Source organism: Folsomia candida, unplaced genomic scaffold, assembly GCF_002217175.1.
Source record: "Folsomia candida strain VU population unplaced genomic scaffold, ASM221717v1 Fcan01_Sc001, whole genome shotgun sequence".
NCBI classification, from domain to species: domain Eukaryota; kingdom Metazoa; phylum Arthropoda; class Collembola; order Entomobryomorpha; family Isotomidae; genus Folsomia; species Folsomia candida.
The window spans coordinates 13,292,429-13,309,828 of NW_019091193.1; the positions used below are offsets into that span (position 1 = coordinate 13,292,429).

The 17,400-nt window shown below is 40.7% G+C and overlaps 4 protein-coding genes across 4 annotated transcripts; 2 read left to right on the top strand and 2 right to left on the bottom strand.

Moving 5' to 3' along the window:
• Positions 1-12,081: 12,081 nt before the first annotated feature.
• On the top strand, positions 12,082-14,508 carry LOC110846246 (transcription factor AP-2-epsilon). The gene is made up of 8 exons (XM_022092935.2): positions 12,082-12,421; positions 12,474-12,680; positions 12,738-12,962; positions 13,017-13,092; positions 13,383-13,656; positions 13,715-13,833; positions 13,902-14,046; positions 14,137-14,508. Exons 1-8 carry the CDS (start codon positions 12,161-12,163, stop codon positions 14,405-14,407), a joined length of 1,578 nt encoding a protein of 525 aa, XP_021948627.1. The 5' UTR covers positions 12,082-12,160; the 3' UTR covers positions 14,408-14,508.
• A 69-nt stretch (positions 14,509-14,577) lies between these two features.
• Positions 14,578-15,864, top strand: LOC110846256 (cytochrome c1, heme protein, mitochondrial). The gene is made up of 5 exons (XM_022092947.2): positions 14,578-14,758; positions 14,815-15,124; positions 15,187-15,455; positions 15,518-15,637; positions 15,689-15,864. The coding sequence occupies exons 1-5, from the start codon at positions 14,651-14,653 to the stop codon at positions 15,791-15,793; spliced, it is 912 nt and encodes a 303-aa protein (XP_021948639.1). The 5' UTR covers positions 14,578-14,650; the 3' UTR covers positions 15,794-15,864.
• LOC110846273 (ubiquitin-conjugating enzyme E2 variant 2) lies at positions 15,816-16,477 on the bottom strand. The gene is made up of 4 exons (XM_022092969.2): positions 16,465-16,477; positions 16,267-16,409; positions 16,090-16,215; positions 15,816-16,026 (listed from the first exon to the last, which is right to left on the bottom strand). The coding sequence occupies exons 1-4, from the start codon at positions 16,475-16,477 to the stop codon at positions 15,886-15,888; spliced, it is 423 nt and encodes a 140-aa protein (XP_021948661.1). The 3' UTR covers positions 15,816-15,885.
• A 125-nt stretch (positions 16,478-16,602) lies between these two features.
• LOC110846283 (longitudinals lacking protein-like) lies at positions 16,603-17,314 on the bottom strand. Its single transcript, XM_022092981.2, has 4 exons — positions 17,112-17,314; positions 16,998-17,050; positions 16,778-16,943; positions 16,603-16,722 (listed from the first exon to the last, which is right to left on the bottom strand). The coding sequence occupies exons 1-4, from the start codon at positions 17,242-17,244 to the stop codon at positions 16,709-16,711; spliced, it is 366 nt and encodes a 121-aa protein (XP_021948673.1). The 5' UTR covers positions 17,245-17,314; the 3' UTR covers positions 16,603-16,708.
• Between the last annotated feature and the right edge of the window lie 86 nt (positions 17,315-17,400).

Genomic DNA, 17,400 nt, shown 5'->3' on the forward strand with positions numbered 1-17,400 from the left:
GTTGAGATTTGGGGCGGGGTGAGATTGAGATTGAGACGGAAGGGTGGCCCGGTGGCCGGCGTCGCAGGTTTCCCATGCGGAATCGTGTGGACGACACATGGGTTGTCATGGAAATTCATGGGAATTCATGGAGATTTTTTAAAAAGTTTTTTATGACGGGAGTTCTTAGTCACGTGCAAATTTTTTAGCTAATTTTTTTGTTGGCGAGTTAATTCCCATGGTTACGCATTTCACGCATTCCATTTCACACCGCACACATCATCAACCTTCATGTAATTCCATGGAAACACACCCGCAACTCCATGTAATTTCATGTAATTCCACCTCGACATTTCACACAAATAAATACACAATTCCATGGAAACATGAATAACTTTCCCCTTTGAGAGAAATCCCCCCGTATTTCCTCCCCAGAGATGGCCTCAGCCGTTTCTCTCTCCGGAATCCCCTCTCGCTGATGTGAAAGTGGGACCGTAGGTGGCGGTGAAAGTGGGGAAAAGAGAAAGTGGGGAAAGGAGGAAATAATCAGAGAAAGAGAGAAAAATGGGGGGATTCACGTCGAACATTTAATGAAAATCACGTGAATTTTGGGGCGTCTGAGAAGTTTCCAAACGTTGTAATAAATAACTTGTGGCTCGTATTTCTCCTGTAATTGATGTGATTCGTTGTCCAATATGTTGAATTAGTTTAATTCCATCTTCACCCCAAACTCCAATTGTTTCAGCAGCCACCGGGATGAAAATGAAACGATCCTCTAAGAAAGAGTATAGTGTCTTCTTCTTTTTCTCACAATGCGATGGTGTGAAGCGTAACCCTCCGATTTGGCTGAAATTTTAAAATTAGGTGGTCCAAGCCAATACAACTAACGTTTCTTCCATTCTCTTCCCCTGCGAGGGGAAGAGAATGGAAGTGGAGTTTTCTCACTCCGCCTGAAAAAAGTCGGCCGTTTTTTGAACTTTGACCTCAAATATTTTGAGTAACTCACACCATCGCACAAACTGCCTGAAGATAGTTGTATTGGCTTGGACCACCTAATTTTAAAATTTCAGCCAAATCGGAGGGTTGCACTTCACACCATCGCATTGTCAGCTAACACGGCCGCAGCCCCAGGATGACCGGACGTGGAGGAGAGGAACGATGGGGCAAAGGTATCGACGCACGTGAAGTCCCAGACTAAAGCTTTTCCCCTTGACCATGGAATAAGTGTCATCCCATCAGCTCGTTTTCCGTCAGTTCGGCAGCATCCCACTGGCTCTCTTATTGAGGGGACTTCTGCGGTACGAAGGGCACGGGAAATGACATCATTTGCGGCACTGTGTCTTGACCACCGCCCAGCGCTCTTTCTGCACGATAGACCATGATAACCACTTGAGGATACTTCGGCTCCACAGATACATTTATGTGGTTGGCAAATTGCACAGCCGAGTCTGAGTGCGATGGCCACACGAAATTCTTCGTTAGAGAGGTGGTTTCCAAGTTGTGGTGCAGGGATTGCGTTCAGCCAGGCTCCAACGTATGGTCTGTCTAGAGCAAGTAGACGAGCTTTATCTTGCGGTGTGCTGATGTTATCAAGAAGTGTCTTCTGGCGATGTTCGATTAAAGGAGCCTCCCAAATAGCTTGTTTTCCTCGCAATTCGGGTAGTGGTAGTTGGCGATAATCTGCGGACCAGAGCTCTTCACCTTCTGATATGGCGTCATCTTGGTCACGTATGTAGTCCGGAAGGAGGGACTCGAGATGTGGCAAACAGCTATGAGCGGACGCAAGAAAGCACGGAATCGCCGTGCTCACAGCATGTCTGGTTCCCAAACCTCCCTTACTGACTGGAAGAGACGACTGTATCCAAGACTCTGGGGATAGAAAACAGTTAGTGATTCCTTCCAAGACCAACTTGAGGGTGTTATCGTAAGCCAAAAGAGAGGCATATCATCAAGATACTTTGTTTTAAGCTACAAGATACAAGATAAAGATACTTTTGGAAAAATTCCAAGATACTAGATACAAGATACTTTATTCTCTGTTTTTGCCAAGATACTTAGATACTAAGTAAAAGATACTTTTTAGTATTTGTTAAGATACAAGATAAGATAAAGTATCTTAAATATTTAACAAGATACAAGATACTTTTGATTTTTTTTAAGATTGAAAAAAGCTAAAATTAAAGTATCTATCTTGCCCAAGCCTGCAAAGGAGTTGGACCTGGACGCTCTAATGTTCCATATTTAACCAAAATGGACATTACCCAAAATTACCACTTTTTTATTAAGGGGTGTGAGATTTTGTCTATATATGAATTCGAGAATTTAACCATAATAAAAAAATGCAATTGACATAAAACGTGGAAATGTAGACAAGAATTTTTGCCAATTCCAAGATCGTATTTTATTAAAGCAGAAAAATATATCTCCAACTCATATTAAAATTTCCGGGTAATAAATACTCTCTCTCTCTCCTTCTTAACTCTTATCTTAGTAAACCATTCCATACGGTAAAATTGCACGATTAACTGACATCGTATGGGCGGTGCCCCATAGAAAAAAAAAATTTTCATTTTCAAATCTTTGGGCCCAAAGTCCCCTTGTCGGGCCCAACGACTTTAACCTTTAATAACTTTTGAACAGGCAGACATAGAGACTTGATTCCTGAGGAGGAAATCATCCTAATTTTTAGCTTGATTTTTTAAGCTAAAAATCTCGAGTGTACTATTTCGATAGCTAAAACGTTTATTTTGAAGAATATCTCCAGAATATAAGTTTTTCAGCCAATTCTTATCTCACAAAATTTTATAATATGCCAAACTGATCGTATGATCTAGACCGATCGATTGACACCCCACTGGAGGGTGTGGGATCACTTGACCCGGATTTGACATAGGGGGTCATCTCAATCTTCCAACTTAGCAACGGTCCACTCACACTATTTTTTCAGTACATAATAATTAAAATTTAATTTCTTCAAAAATGAAAATTTGTGTCGTAACATGTATAGAATGATAAGTGTCAAATAATATTGGTAAAATTGTATTAAATTCATCATGCGAACCGTGCACGTGTATCGCGATGAAGTCATTAGAAGAAAATGCGGAAATATATAAAAGGAATTCCTCGCCCAATTCAATTCACGTGCTCGAATGGCCACCAATTTAAAAAAAAACCGTTTCATTCCAATGCATTTCTTGCCTCACCAATTTTCGCACCAGAAATATTTGCAAAAGTTCCCTGACTCGAATGCTTCACTTTTAACAGCAACTTTTGAGATCATCTAAAGGAAATTTTACCTGGGTTTTATTAAAGGAAGTGTTTGGACGTAAAAAGGATTTGTAAAAAAGTAAAGACTTTTCAGTGACAAATTTTCATTTGCACTTTTGAATGAAATGTTGAATAAAAAAGAAGTTCATGTCGTGGAGGTATTATTGTTGCGAAATGTGTCCAAGTGCATGCAGTGAAGAGAGAAACTCTCCTTGATACATGACTTTATTTAATTCCATTTTGTGTGCAAATTCCCGACCACAAATTTTATTGCTAAATATCTTTAAAACCACGGGTATTTCATCACTCTTTCTCTTTATCAAATTTATAATTTCTGATAAAAATACTTCCACGACAAAGTTAAAGAAAGAGAGAGACGCGTGTTAAGTGGATTTGCCTAAATCCCGTGCAAGTTTCTTATAGTTTGTATGCGCAAATCTTTTTCTCTTGCATGGAAATTTTTCTAAAGAATAATTCGCAAAATTGCTGAAGTGATAATCAGTTTTACAAGCTAAACCTAAGGATTTCTTAGGTGAGACGACTGAGTTAGTAATTAAAAGGATGGAATAACCTCCTCCCACACACTGGAGAGAAGGTTTTGGTAAAATGAGACATAAGCCCAAAGAATAAACCGCTACGAAATTGACTGATTCTTTTATAAAAACTTAGGTGAGGCTCCCTGGAAAACAAATTAAATTCATCCGATTTCTCCGTTGGTATTAATCCCCAATTTTTGCCAATGACGATCACCGGATTCATAAAATAAAAGCACACATGCAAAAATATCCTGATTAAACATCTCTCTCTCTAAAACATCCCTTCCCAACCCTGTTTTACTTTACTCCCCATCCTCTCTAAATAAAATCCCCTCCTCTCTCTACAGAATCTTCCTTCCTTCTCCAACTCTTCTTCTCTCTTCTCTCTCCACATCTCTCTGCCTCTCTGTCTGCCACATCTCTCTCCAACTCCAACAATTCCGCACTCGCCCAGCACACTCCCCCCAAAAAAAGCCATGTATGCCCACAGGGTTGTTGCATAGCATCGATTTTTACTCTCGCAGAGGGGGCGTCCATTTTTTTGCTATCCACTAGAAATCTCGGCAGGAAAAGTGTTTTTGAAATTTTCAAGAAATCTATCTTCAAAACTTCAAAAGTGGACTTGAAATTTCTCGCCCCCTCCACAAACGCCCTTTTTTTGAGGGATCGAGTCAGCTAGATTCTGGCACTGCCTTGAGGGGATGTGGCCGTATTATTATTATAAAAGAGCGAGAGAGGAGAGGAGAGAGAGAAAAAATTGAGACTGTGGAATGTATGCGATTCTTTTATTCTAACAATTTTTGTGAATTTTTTGAGTTTTATAATTCGGAAATTTTATGATGAGTGGATTTGGTGTGGATTTTTGGGAGAGATTTCTGGGAGAATTTGGTAAAAATGGGTAGAAAAATTCCTCCTTCCACGCCCCTCGCAATCAGCATTCTTCACTTTTTTTTATTGAAGGCTGCTGCTGGTCGGAGTTGGGTTGGCAGTGTGTGTGTGTAATTTTTTGAGGTTATTTTACTAGTCTCAGGGGCCCGTGGAGTTTAGTAGTGGGTTTTGAGGGATTTTGTGAGATTACAATTTTTTAAATTGTTGTATCAAGTAGTTTGAGTCTAAAAATCTACAGTACAAAAGTACAATATTTTACTAACAGTGCAGTATGGTCGTAGGAATTATACAATTTTGACAAGGTTTTCAAATTTATGGATCCATGTCCCACACGCTGCACTTTTCATGCATAATAATGTAGTCCTTATTGGGTCCGGTGCGAAATTGCATAAAATTGTGTATCTATTTTGTCAGCTTATTCTGTAGAATCTTTGGTGCAAAGTTATGTCCAAATTATTTTTGCAGGGTTAACGTTACAATGGTTTATTTGAATTGCTACATTATTCGATGGCAAATCTCCTTAACAAATCTCTCCTCCTCTCAGGAAATTACAATGACACACTGAAAAACCCCCTCAAATTTTATATAAAAAGATCCAAAACACATCTCACTAAAATCTCTAACAAATTCCATCCTTCTCCTCCTTTCTCTCTCTCCCTCAAACTTCGATCTTCCCAAAAACTCTTTCTCTCCACTATATAACCATAACTTCACTAATATAACCTGCTCCTGAGGCGAACGCCTCCCTTCTTCCCCTCCTCCTCTTCTACCGCTGCTGCTGCTCCGCTCCCTCCCTCCCTCCGCTCTCCATCTCCGCCTGTGACTCCACCAAAGGCAAAAGAACAAACCTCCGCGAGCGAGGAGTCTCTGCCCAGAAGCCTTGCTCACATCTTCCTCTCTCTCTCTCTCCTTAAATCTCATACGCATATATAAAAACTGATTTTTTGTGCTGTCCCCTGCATCGCACCGCTGGGGACGAAGATGGTTTGGAACAACAAGTTTAATTACTACCATCACCATCATCACCAAAGATCTTATTATAATTACATTGGGAATGAATATTATAATGCTTCCACGGCTGCGGCAGCGGCGGCGGCCACTGGGGGGGCGGGGGGGACCGGAGGGTCAAATAGACAAGTGGTGGTGGGGCACATGGGGAGTGGGGTCGGGTTGGGAGTGGTGAGTCGTTTTTTTGCTATTATCCTGGTGACAGTTTAGTTAAGAGTTGGGTGACAGTTTTTTTCGAGGGAATGTTGAGAATTTTGTAAATATAAAAGAAATTTGGTAAATTGTGGAGAAATGAGGTTTTAAAGGGGTGTTTCGAGTCGGTAATTTAAGGGATTTACCAGTAAATTATTGACCATCTTGTGCGTAGGGAAAAAAAATCACTTGCAACTTGAGTAAAATTCATGCACCGATTAATTTGGTGACATTTAAGGAATCGAGCAATATTTCCATAAGATTGGAATCGGTGTGTTTAATACATTTGCGAGTTTAAAAGAATTTGCGCAATTTTCTTGAAGATTCTTCTGTTTTTAATTGGAATTGGGGAATTGAGAATAAATCGGGGTGTTCAAAATACCTCGGAATTACGTTAAGAATTTTATAATCGTTTTTATTATTTTTTTTATTATTGCGTTTTTATTATCGTAGTGATAAGTTAAGAGAGTTGACACTTTCTTAGGGAAGTTGAGAATTTTTTGTTGATTTTTTTCTTTCCTTCGGAATTTTGCAGCAATTTTTAATGCAGAACTATTTTCGAGTATTAACTCGGGATTAAAATATTTTCTGCGAAATAATGTCCATTTTTAAAGGGCGCTTAATATGCAGAAAATTGTGGAAACTGGAAGAATTAAAAAAATCGCCACTTCAACACTCCCAAGTTGAGTAATATTCACACACACTATAAATTACAACAATTTAGGGACATTTTGGAACTCAAAAGAGAGTTTTCAAATGTGTATCGAAAATGAATCTTCACTCTCCTTCAAAATTGACAACGCTCGAACCATTTGTGATGGTTACATATCGCTTAATCGCCCACGGTGGCCCAAAAGTCTGTAAATATTAAAGTTCTAAATTGGCCCAATGTTTAAAAATTTTTAGTCGCACCCTCCGTTTTTTAAATTTAATTTTTTTAAGTTCAACTTTCATCAGACAATTTTGGCCTTAAATATCCGAGTATTCTACGAGTAAACAAGGTCGCAAAAAAGGGGAAATCTTAGTGAGGTAGTGCAGTAATAATAATAAATAAAATTGGATTGCAAAATTTTTTGTTTCAAAATTTCACCGCTCTCGATGATTTTTACTGAACACAGTAAAGATTTTACTTTTCATATGCATGAATTCTTAATTTTATTGAATAAACTTAGGAAGGAATGCATTTTTACTATGTAGTGAACGAGAAGTGGGCTGAAATGAAATTAACTCGTTGCTTGCCTCACTAAGAAAAATGAGAATATTATGTGGCAAAATGCTCTAAACTTAGAATTTTAATCTTGTGCTTACTGGAAACAGGGAAAGTGAGGGACAAATGAATAAATTTCAGCTACGGCCATTTTTAAAACGCAAAAGTAATAAAAAGAAAACTCGGTGTGTGTAATGAGATTGTTTGGATATCGAGACTTTTCACAAAATAATCTTAAATAAGATTTGTGAAATGATAAAAATTGGGAAAGTGAGGGAATCGGTGTTTAATAATAACACCTCCAAAGTTACAACGCGCATTCGATAAATTTGAGATATTATACGAGTTCACTTGACATGTATCGCGAATGTCTCGAGCAGCTTATGGCGTTAAGATTAGACTCTTGAATAAGTTAGATCAAAATCTAATTTAGTAAATACGAACAAATTAATTTTCTTAAGGGTAGGATGACGAACTTAGCAACAAATTTTTACCCCTACTTCCAACCTGATTTTCTAAGCTGAATGAAGTGATACAATTTTCTCATTTCATGAGTGATACAGAAGTTACAATATTTATAAATGTTGCAAAAATTTATAAAAATTAAATCAGACTTCACCATCCTACCCTACCCTTTAAATTAAGAATTAATTTAATTTCTTAATTTCTTAAACTGCAATACGATTCGTTTAAACATTTGCTGTATGAAAAATTGCTTAAAACCATTTTTTTAAACATAAAAATTTAATCTCGTTAAATTGGCTAAAACAAAACTTGGTCGTTAATTAATGCTAAATGTTAATTAACGAATTATTATTATTTTTTAATTATCGCACATTGTCGGAAATTTTAGCCATACGCGAGTAACATTGGATAACGTGATATATTTACAAAAAAAGAGAATTTGATCCATTCTTTTATTAAAGGGCAGACTAGTGTGGAAATTAAGAGAAAAAAATCAGTGCAAACAGCTCCAAATTGAGAGTTGTATACAGGCCACTTGATTTTTGAGACGAGCAGAATCGCAAATCTTCGTTTATTAAACAGAGTCATTTCGTGGGTTATTGGTTAAATGTCAATGGTGATTTACCCAGAATTTAACAAACGTAAAATATGGGACTGTGCAGGAAGCATGTGATTGATTTGAGAAGGTGTATATCCTTGTCGTATATAAGTCTCACATTTATTAATGAAAGCTTGGTTTATTTCGCGAGTGGGATATTTATTCATCCGAGCATTCCCCCCAAAAAATATTAATTAACTCTTGCAAAATAATTTAAAATTCATGTGGTTAAAAGAATTTAATCTGAATTTAATCTAAACAATTTATTGAGCGTACTCACGTCAACCTTCGCATATCTCGCATATCTCGCAAATTGAGCATAGCAACATAACTTGCGAAGTTTTGCGAAATTTGCGAGACTTCGCAAAACTTTTGCTGGAAAACCATGGGATTTTTTTCGCAAATTTACCCAGCAATTGAGCATGTACTTATTTCGCAAAATTATTTCGCAAGATTATTTTGCAAGATTAAACTCTATCAAAATCGATAAAAATTACAGATAATTTTAGTCTTATCCATAATTTAAATTACGGTGAAATGGCTGCTGGTCGTGTCAAAGCGAAAAAAGCTAAAACTGTTGAGCCGAAGTCCGATAGCGAAAACCCAGAAGCTAAACCAAAACCGGAAGTTTTTCGAAGACGGTGGACGGACGATGAAAATAAAATCCTTCTCAACTATCTTACAAGTGTTGTCAAACAAGGAAAGCCCCTGGAAAAGCCGAATGCTACAATTTTCTATCAAAACGCTGTGGAGAAATTAAAATTGGAGGACTGCTCAGGGAATCAGCTCAAAAATCAGGTCAAAAATTTAAAGAAGAAATACATGGATGCTATTGAATGGAGAAGCAAAACAGGACAAGGAGTGTTACTCGAGGAAGGTGAAGAAAGTGTGAAGAGTGAGTGAATTGATCATATTCATATCAAATATAAGCCAGTAAAATACCTGTATCGTTTTGTACGTAATTTTAGAAGTGCTATTAAAGCGTTGCCCCTTCTTTGATGAGATGGACGAAATATATGGTACCAGAACCAACATTAATCCACCATACCTCCACGACTCATCCATTTCAATCGAATCTATCATGGAGGACATTCAATTGCAAAACAGCGAAGAGTATGACATGCCAGGACAAATCGAGCAAGAAATTGGTGTCACAATGTCGTCCAGAAATACGGTACAAAGTCATACTAGCACAAATAAAAATAAGCGGAAGAGTTCGGAGAGTACGGGACTAGAAATCCTTGGTCAGACTGCATTGCTTCGGTTTGAAGTACAGCAAGGAGAGCTGGAACTGTCCAAAGAAAAATGGGAAGATGAAAAACGTCGTCGAGACTCGCAATACGAGCTGGATTTGAAAAAATTTGACCATGAGCAAAAAATGGATATGGAGAGGATAGAACTTGAGAAGACTCGTCTCAAAAAGTCCCCCCATCACCAACTCCAAATAACGCTGCCGTATTTGCTAGAGAACTCCCAGTTCCATCAAACCCAAATTTGTATAGAGCTATAGCTAATTGCTTCTCGACAGGAACTTGCTTTCCATAATTCTTGGATTTGAAAACCTTGTCATCTTGAATTTCTTGTAAAATTTTTCCAAAGTTGAAACGTGACACCCTCAAATATGATTTGAAGCGATGATCGTCGAGAGTTGGAAGTACGATGGAGAACCACTGATCGGATTTGGGAACTGGATTACGTGGAACTGTCGATCTCATCATTTTAACCAGGACAATATCTTGTATGGTGTCGTCGAAAATATTTCCAATAGATGACTCATTTACTATATTCACAACGGCTAGTTCACAAATACGTTGAATTAAAACTTTTTTCTGCGAAATTTTGGGCATTTTTGCAAACAGATAAAGCATAAAAGATACAGCATTGAGTTTGCGAAATTTGCGAAATTTGTTTTGCGAATCCCCTCACGACAAAAATTTTTTGAGCTTCGCAAGTTTGCTAAATGAGTTGCGATGCGAAATAAGACGTTGTCGTGAGTACGCCCATTATATCTCCAATTCCTGATACAAAAATTTATATGCCCCCGATTTGCATGCAAATATTTTGCTGTAGTAAAATCTTCGCAGGTTTAGGATAAATAAACGTGTGTGTAAACACTTTTAAGACGAGGTCCTCACTGATATGCAATCTCATCTCGGTTGTGAATTTATAAGAAATTTAGCCACTTTTTTATTAAAGAGAAATTTTGGTAAAATTCGGCCATTGAGTTTTTTTAATGTGTGTAAAATTAGGAATTTATGTGGGTTTCTTAAGAGCTTGAGAATTGAGAATTTACAGGGAATGGAGGATCGGCTGGTAGAGTTGTGTGAAAGATTAATTATTCGTATGGAATAGTGGAAACTTGGAAAGTCCACTTTGCACTTGTGACTAAATCGTCATTCCTTTCACAAGCTTGGATAGAGTTGGGAATATAGAATTGCGTCGGAAATTAACCTTTTCCTTCGTAAGAGAATTCTCAAAAATATCCCGTTGCTGCGGAATAGCAACGCCTCACAACCATAGCTTGTGGCGTAGCAATTTTTGAATTACCAAACTTTATCACGGAGCAAATGTAAATTTCAGTGATACGTTCCATGGATATATTTCCAAAACTATTCAACTTTCTGTGGAGGCATTTCATTTCAAAAATGACGTAATCATGGAGACATTTTAGCCCGACCCAGGACTTACGTACCCGTGTTGTCCATCCGTCCGTCTTGCGTCTTGACCTTCGTGAAACTTATTCTATCAACTTGAAATTTCGGAAAATTAAAAATGACAAAGTAATAGTACAAAATTTAAAGTCGATAGGATAGATTTACGAGAGTTATTGATCACCAGACAGGCAGAGACACACCGGACAAAGCAGGTACACAACCCCTGACTCGGGCTAAAAACCGAATTTTTTTCAAGATGTGCAAATCCATGGAAAAAATATTTTTCAATGAGAGGAAATATCCTTCACTACGTAATAAAGTCACAGACCAAAAGAAAGGATATTTCCTTCTTTCCGTATCTATGCCGAATTTTGAGACAACGGATAAATCCGTTGCTCCGTCGCAACGCCTTGGAAATTAGGATGGAAATATCCTCTGTTCCGTTACAACGCCAAGTTTATGACGACGGATATTTCCATTGTTCCGCAGCAACGTTCGAAATCCGGGGACGGATATATCCATCGTTACGAAGGAAAGGGTTAAGACCATCGTATCAAGTATTTTGTCACATTACTTATTAACAACTTGGATTCATGCAGTTTCATGCAGATTCATGCAGTCGAGTCGTGGAAATGGGTTTACTTTTAATTGTCGGTTTGTTAGGGATACATTTTGTTAATTTGGAATGAAAAAAAAAATTCAGGACTAAAATTAGGAATAAATTGGGCAAAACAGTTGGGAAAAATTGTGTAAAGAATGTAAAGGTAATTGATATGGATTAGTTAAAGAATTTGGCAAGTGGGCTCCGATTTCCCGTGGTTTTATCGTGGTAAAAGTGTGAGTGTGGAGTTGAGTAGAGTGATTGAGAGGAGAATTGGAGATTGAGATGAGCCTGCCTAAAATGCGCAGCTATAGGAGAGATCCGGTGAGAGGGGAAGGTGAGACGCCTTTTGAAAGCACTCTTCTTATCCTCACACGGGCACACAATCTTTCTTGGGTGAAAACACACAAATTTGAGACACGGCTTTCACATTTCCCAATCATCCGACGACGTATTTAGTAATTAAAAACATCTCAAAAATTGACCAAAGTCCTGCTGTAATTAATCTCAGATTCCCACAAAACAATTCTTCACACAAAAAAAGCAGACCATAAAATATCCAGAGACCCCTCATCAAAAATCACTACCCTCACAACCACCCTCCCTGTTTGTACCCACTCTCCTCCACCACCACCACTATCTACCTGTCTCTCCATTCCACTATAAAAAAAACTACCTGTTGTCTTCTCATCACCTCTGGAATGTGAAGCCACTTCTTCTCCACCACTCTCTCCACTCTCTCAGTTACTAAAATTCTATCTAAAAATGTCCACACCACCCGTTACAACATCCTCCCCTCCACCTCCTGACCCACCACCCCCACCACCACACGACCTACCCACACCTCCTCCTCCTATCCCCCACCAGCACCTCAACAAAACGATCCTCCTCGTCCTGAACAAAAACAGCGACGGGGACGCCCTGCTCCCGATGCGCAAACTGATCCTTGAATCCTCCAATAATCCCCATCAGCAAGTCTACATCGTAGAACAGCAAGACTTGAAAGAGGAAGAATTAGTCGATAATGTGCGTTGCTCACTAATTTCAATTATTTTATACTAATATTTCTCTATTGTAGGACCGCCTGGTGACCTCTTCCACAAATCCTTCATCCTCCTCCACAACCCACCAACAAAACTACCACCGGGACTCGGAATTAGTCGCGGCGGCGATCGACTTTCAGCCTCCTTATTTCCCACCTCCTAATTTCCACCATCACCAGATTAGTGGAGGTGGGAGTGGGAATAATAACAATGAGCAGTATTATCAACAGCAGCAGTATCAGGTGAGCTTTATTTACTCACAATCCATTGACCAATCTAATAAATCGACTCCCCTACAGCACCTCACCCTTAGCTCCTCCACTGGCGGTGGATCTTCCAACCCAACAGCCTCCACCACGACGACCTCCTCCCCGATAACCTCCTCAAATCCACGCTCCCCTGGAGGAGAATTCTACAACGACCGGATCCGCCGTGGGAGCTCAGAGTACATTGTCGACAGCTCATCAGAAGTCGTCCAGCAGCAGCAGCACCATCAACATAATAATAATGAGGAGGAATTGATGGTATTTTTTTAATTTCCCCAGTGGAATTCATAAATTAACTATTATAAATTATAGGACCTCCACCAACACCACCACCAGCACCACACCCACCAGGATCTAGAGGATGAATATAACCAGGAGTTACTCAAAGGTAGGTCGCCCCGTTGGTCTTTCTGGAGCGGGGAGTTTGAACTGGTCTCCTTAAAAAAACTAGTAAAAGTCCATATAAATCCACTAAAAAATGTCCCTCACGACGTCCATCTCCCCCCTACCCCCCATGTCCGAAGACGACGAATCATCCCCATCCCCCCAAGAAGAAGAAGAGATAAATTCCGACTGTTGTTCTTGCTCTTCCAATTCAAACTCCTCCTTCGTCATCAATTTATGTAAACAATCATTCAAATTTATTATCCAATTTCTAAATGATTTACTAATTTCCAGGCATAAAAAACACCTCCACCACGTCCCCCTCCACCTCAAAACCTCACCCTTTGCTCCTCCTCGACCCCACGACGACAACGACCACCCAAGGAAACAAGATGCTCCACTATTCGAATTTCCAGCAGCAGCCATCGGACGTTTTTTGCTCCGTTCCTGGGAGGTTGTCGCTGCTGAGTTCCACGAGTAAATACAAAGTGACGATCGGGGAGGTGCAGAGGAGGTTGAGCCCCCCGGAGTGTCTCAATGCGAGTTTGCTAGGGGGGGTGTTGAGGAGGTCAGTCTTAATTTCAATTGTTGTATGGGATTAGTTGATGATTTATTAAAATCCGCAGGGCAAAGAGCAAAAATGGAGGCCGCCTATTACGTGAAAAGCTGGAAAAGATCGGGTTAAATTTGCCAGCGGGGAGGCGGAAGGCGGCCAACGTCACCTTGCTCACCAGTTTAGTGGAGGGTATGCTTAAATTACGAGTAAATTACCCTAAAATTACGAGGAAATTCACTAAAAATAAAAAAAAACAGGAGAGGCAATCCACCTGGCCCGTGACTTTGGCTACGTCTGCGAAACGGAGTTCCCAGCGAGGCAAATCGCCGAGTACTTAACCCGACCCCACACGAATGATATTAACGAGGCGTTGAGGAGGAGGGAGGTCCTGCAGGCGGCCAGGTTTGATTATTTTATTAATTTCATGTGTAATAACTATAAATAAATAAAATCCTAACTAAATCCACCTAAATAAATAAATCCCCCCAACAGACACACAACAAAGGAACTCCTCGACCTCCTGAACTCAGACCGCAGCCCGTTGTGCAACACCCGGCCCTCTCCCCTCCTCGACCCCACGATCCAACGCCATCTGACCCATTTTTCCCTCATAACGCATGGTTTTGGAGCCCCCGCCCTGGTCGCGGCCCTCACAGCCATTCAGAACTATACGGGGGAGAGTATTAAACAGATTGATAAGGTTTTTCCTACTGGAGGAGGGGGTGGGGCTGATCTCAAAAAGGAGTTATTAGATAAGAAGTGATGATGAAGGGGGGGGGAGTGGATGGGTGTACAGTTTTTTTAGTGTGTTTGTTTTTATGGATATTGATAATGAATAAATAAAGTGAGGTTTTAAGGATTGGAGTTTATTTGGTGGATTATCATATACATGATTTTTGGAGAGGGGAGAGCCATCTATCCTGCGGGTGAGAGGAGTAGTTCTCATCCCAAAATATATATCAGCAGTTTTGCTCCAAGTCTCACTTACCGAGTTGCTGCTAAAAAAATGGCCCTGCTGACCCGCTGCCTGCTGAAGGTCCCCAAGACCCCATCCCTGGGCGGGTCATCACCGCGGCTCATCTCCACCACCACCACTTCCTCCTCCAGGAAGAAGGTACTCCATCACAATTTAATTTAAAATCACCTAAACCTCACTCTCTCACTCCACAGATAAGCTACGCCCTTCTGACCGGGGCCGCCACAGCCACCGTGATCCTCACCGCCACTCTAGAAACCTCGACCTCCGCCTCCGACCTCGAGCTCCACCCACCCCACCTCCCCTGGAACCACTCTGGCGTGTTCCAATCCCTGGATCACGCCTCTATCCGCCGTGGCTACGACGTTTATAAACAAGTCTGCTCAGCTTGTCACTCGATGAGGTTCATCGCGTATCGGAATTTAGTCGGGGTTAGTCATACCGAGGCGGAGGCGAAGAAGGAGGCCGAGGAGATCACCGTCACGGATGGGCCCAATGAGGAGGGTATGTAACCATTATCTAGCTTTTAGTGTTATTTGGCAGTAATTAATAACTAATTTCAACAGGAAACATGTTCACCCGGCCTGGAAAACTCTCCGACTACTTCCCCTCTCCCTATCCGAACGACGAGGCCGCGAGGGCCGCAAATAATGGCGCCTTCCCCCCGGATCTAAGCTACATCACTGCCGCCCGGCATGGAGGGGAAGACTACGTGTTTGCTTTACTAACTGGGTATTGCGATGCTCCGGCCGGGGTGCCGTTGAGGGAGGGGCAATATTTCAATCCGTACTTCCCAGGGGGGGCCATTTCAATGGCGCAGGCGTTGTATAATGAGGTATTTTTACTTTTACTGTGTTTTAGTGGAAATTAACTAAAAATCCGTGCGTGTCCCTCCAGGTTTTGGAGTACCCGGACGGGACTCCAGCCACCGCCTCGCAGTTCGCCAAGGACGTCTCCACGTTTCTAAAGTGGGCCGCAGAGCCGGAGCACGACGATAGGAAGCAGATGGCTTTGAAGGTAATTTATCATGGGATTTAGTAGAAAAACCACTAATAAATAACTCCACAGGCGACAATGATGTTCTCCATCCTGGCGATGATCAGCTACTACTACAAGCGCCACAAGTGGACGGTATTAAAATCTAGAAAAATCGAGTTCAAGCCGTGGAAATAAACTAAATTATTCAAATTCTGTATCTGTAGTTAATTGAAATGTAAATAAATTTATTCATAAAAAGAAATTAATTTTTGTGGTGAGGAAATAAATTAGAAGAGCGAGCCCTCCGGAGGTTGAGTTAGTTTCAAGTTGTCCTTCATCGTCATGAGGCGACGGAGTTCTTGGAGAATCGTCTTGATTGTGTAGTCTCGCTGCCATCGGGAGAGGATCGGGACCATACGGGGGTCGACCTATGAGGATAGTAGTTTTTAGGGGGGGATTGGTGATTAATAAATAAAGTAGTATTTACATACCGCCCCCGTGACCCCATTGACGCAGTTCATGCTGATCCTGGATAAGAATTTAAGTGCGGGGGGCTCGTCCGGGTAGCGCTCGTTGCATTCCATCTTCAGCGAGTACATCCGGTTCTCGTAGGGGGTCTACTAATACTTTATTAGCAAGTTGGATTAGTGAATAAGTTAAAAACTAACCCTGGGCGGCCCGATGATCATCCCAGTCCAGGAGGTCAGCGTCATATCGTCGTCATTCTCCAAACCCCAACTTATCGTCCCGTCGCCGACGCCTTTCTGGCCTTGCTCGAGTTCTTCCAATAAGCGGAATGTGCGGGGGACCACTACGGAGAGAATTAAGGGTTTAGTGGAATTAGTGACAGTAATTTATGGACTTACCGACGGAGGACATTTTTTAAAACAATTTATCTGATGAGGAATGAGGACTTTTTGTTTATTAGCGTGAATGAGAGTGTAGTGAGTGAATGAGAGAGGAGAGAGAGAATTTTATGAGTATGCGCCGTAGTGAGTCTCAGGTTTGTTTGAGAAAAAATGATGATCTTTATTTATTTACAAAAAAAGTGTGTATAATATACAAAAAAGGAGGAGGGTAATAATTTAGCGGAGGTGGTGGTTATTCCATTTAGTTCCTTTTCACTGCAAGAAATAATTAATTAGTAAATGGATAATTAAACAAGAGAGTGAGTAATACCTTCCGTGAGCCCCTTGACCTTCAACCGCTCCGCCGTTTTGAGAAACGCAGGGAGGGTGTCCTGAGGAACATTGACCTCCCCGGCGTACATAAACTCCAGGATGGACTGGAGGTGGTTGAATGGAACGTCCTTCAGGATTATTATCGGGTGTTTGGAGGGGTTGTTCTGTGATTTTACACACGGGTTAGTAGTTACTTAAATCAATAAACTAATTCGTACCTCCAAAATGGCCTTGAAATATGGGGAGCAGGCGGAGAGGACCATTTTGTGCGCTGGAAGATAACAAGAAAGTGATTAGTAAACAAACAAAATATTTTCTAAAGAGTAAGCAACCTTTGGTGGTCTGGCCGTCGCAGGCGAGGGTAACATCAGTGAAGGACCTCTCCGTCCTCAAGTGTTTGAAACAGGTGACAATGTTGGATTGGAAATCGTTCCAGCGGAGGCAAAACTGCTGTTGGTCGGACATTTTCGATAAGGTTTTATTGTTTTTCAGTGACAGTCAGAGTGAAGTGAAGAGAGAGGAGAGTGTAGTGGAGAGAGAGTTGTTTGCTTCTTTTCCAATCCAGAGTGGGTTTGCTGAGCGGGGGGTTTGAAGTTTTTAGTAGATTTAGAGACAGCAGAG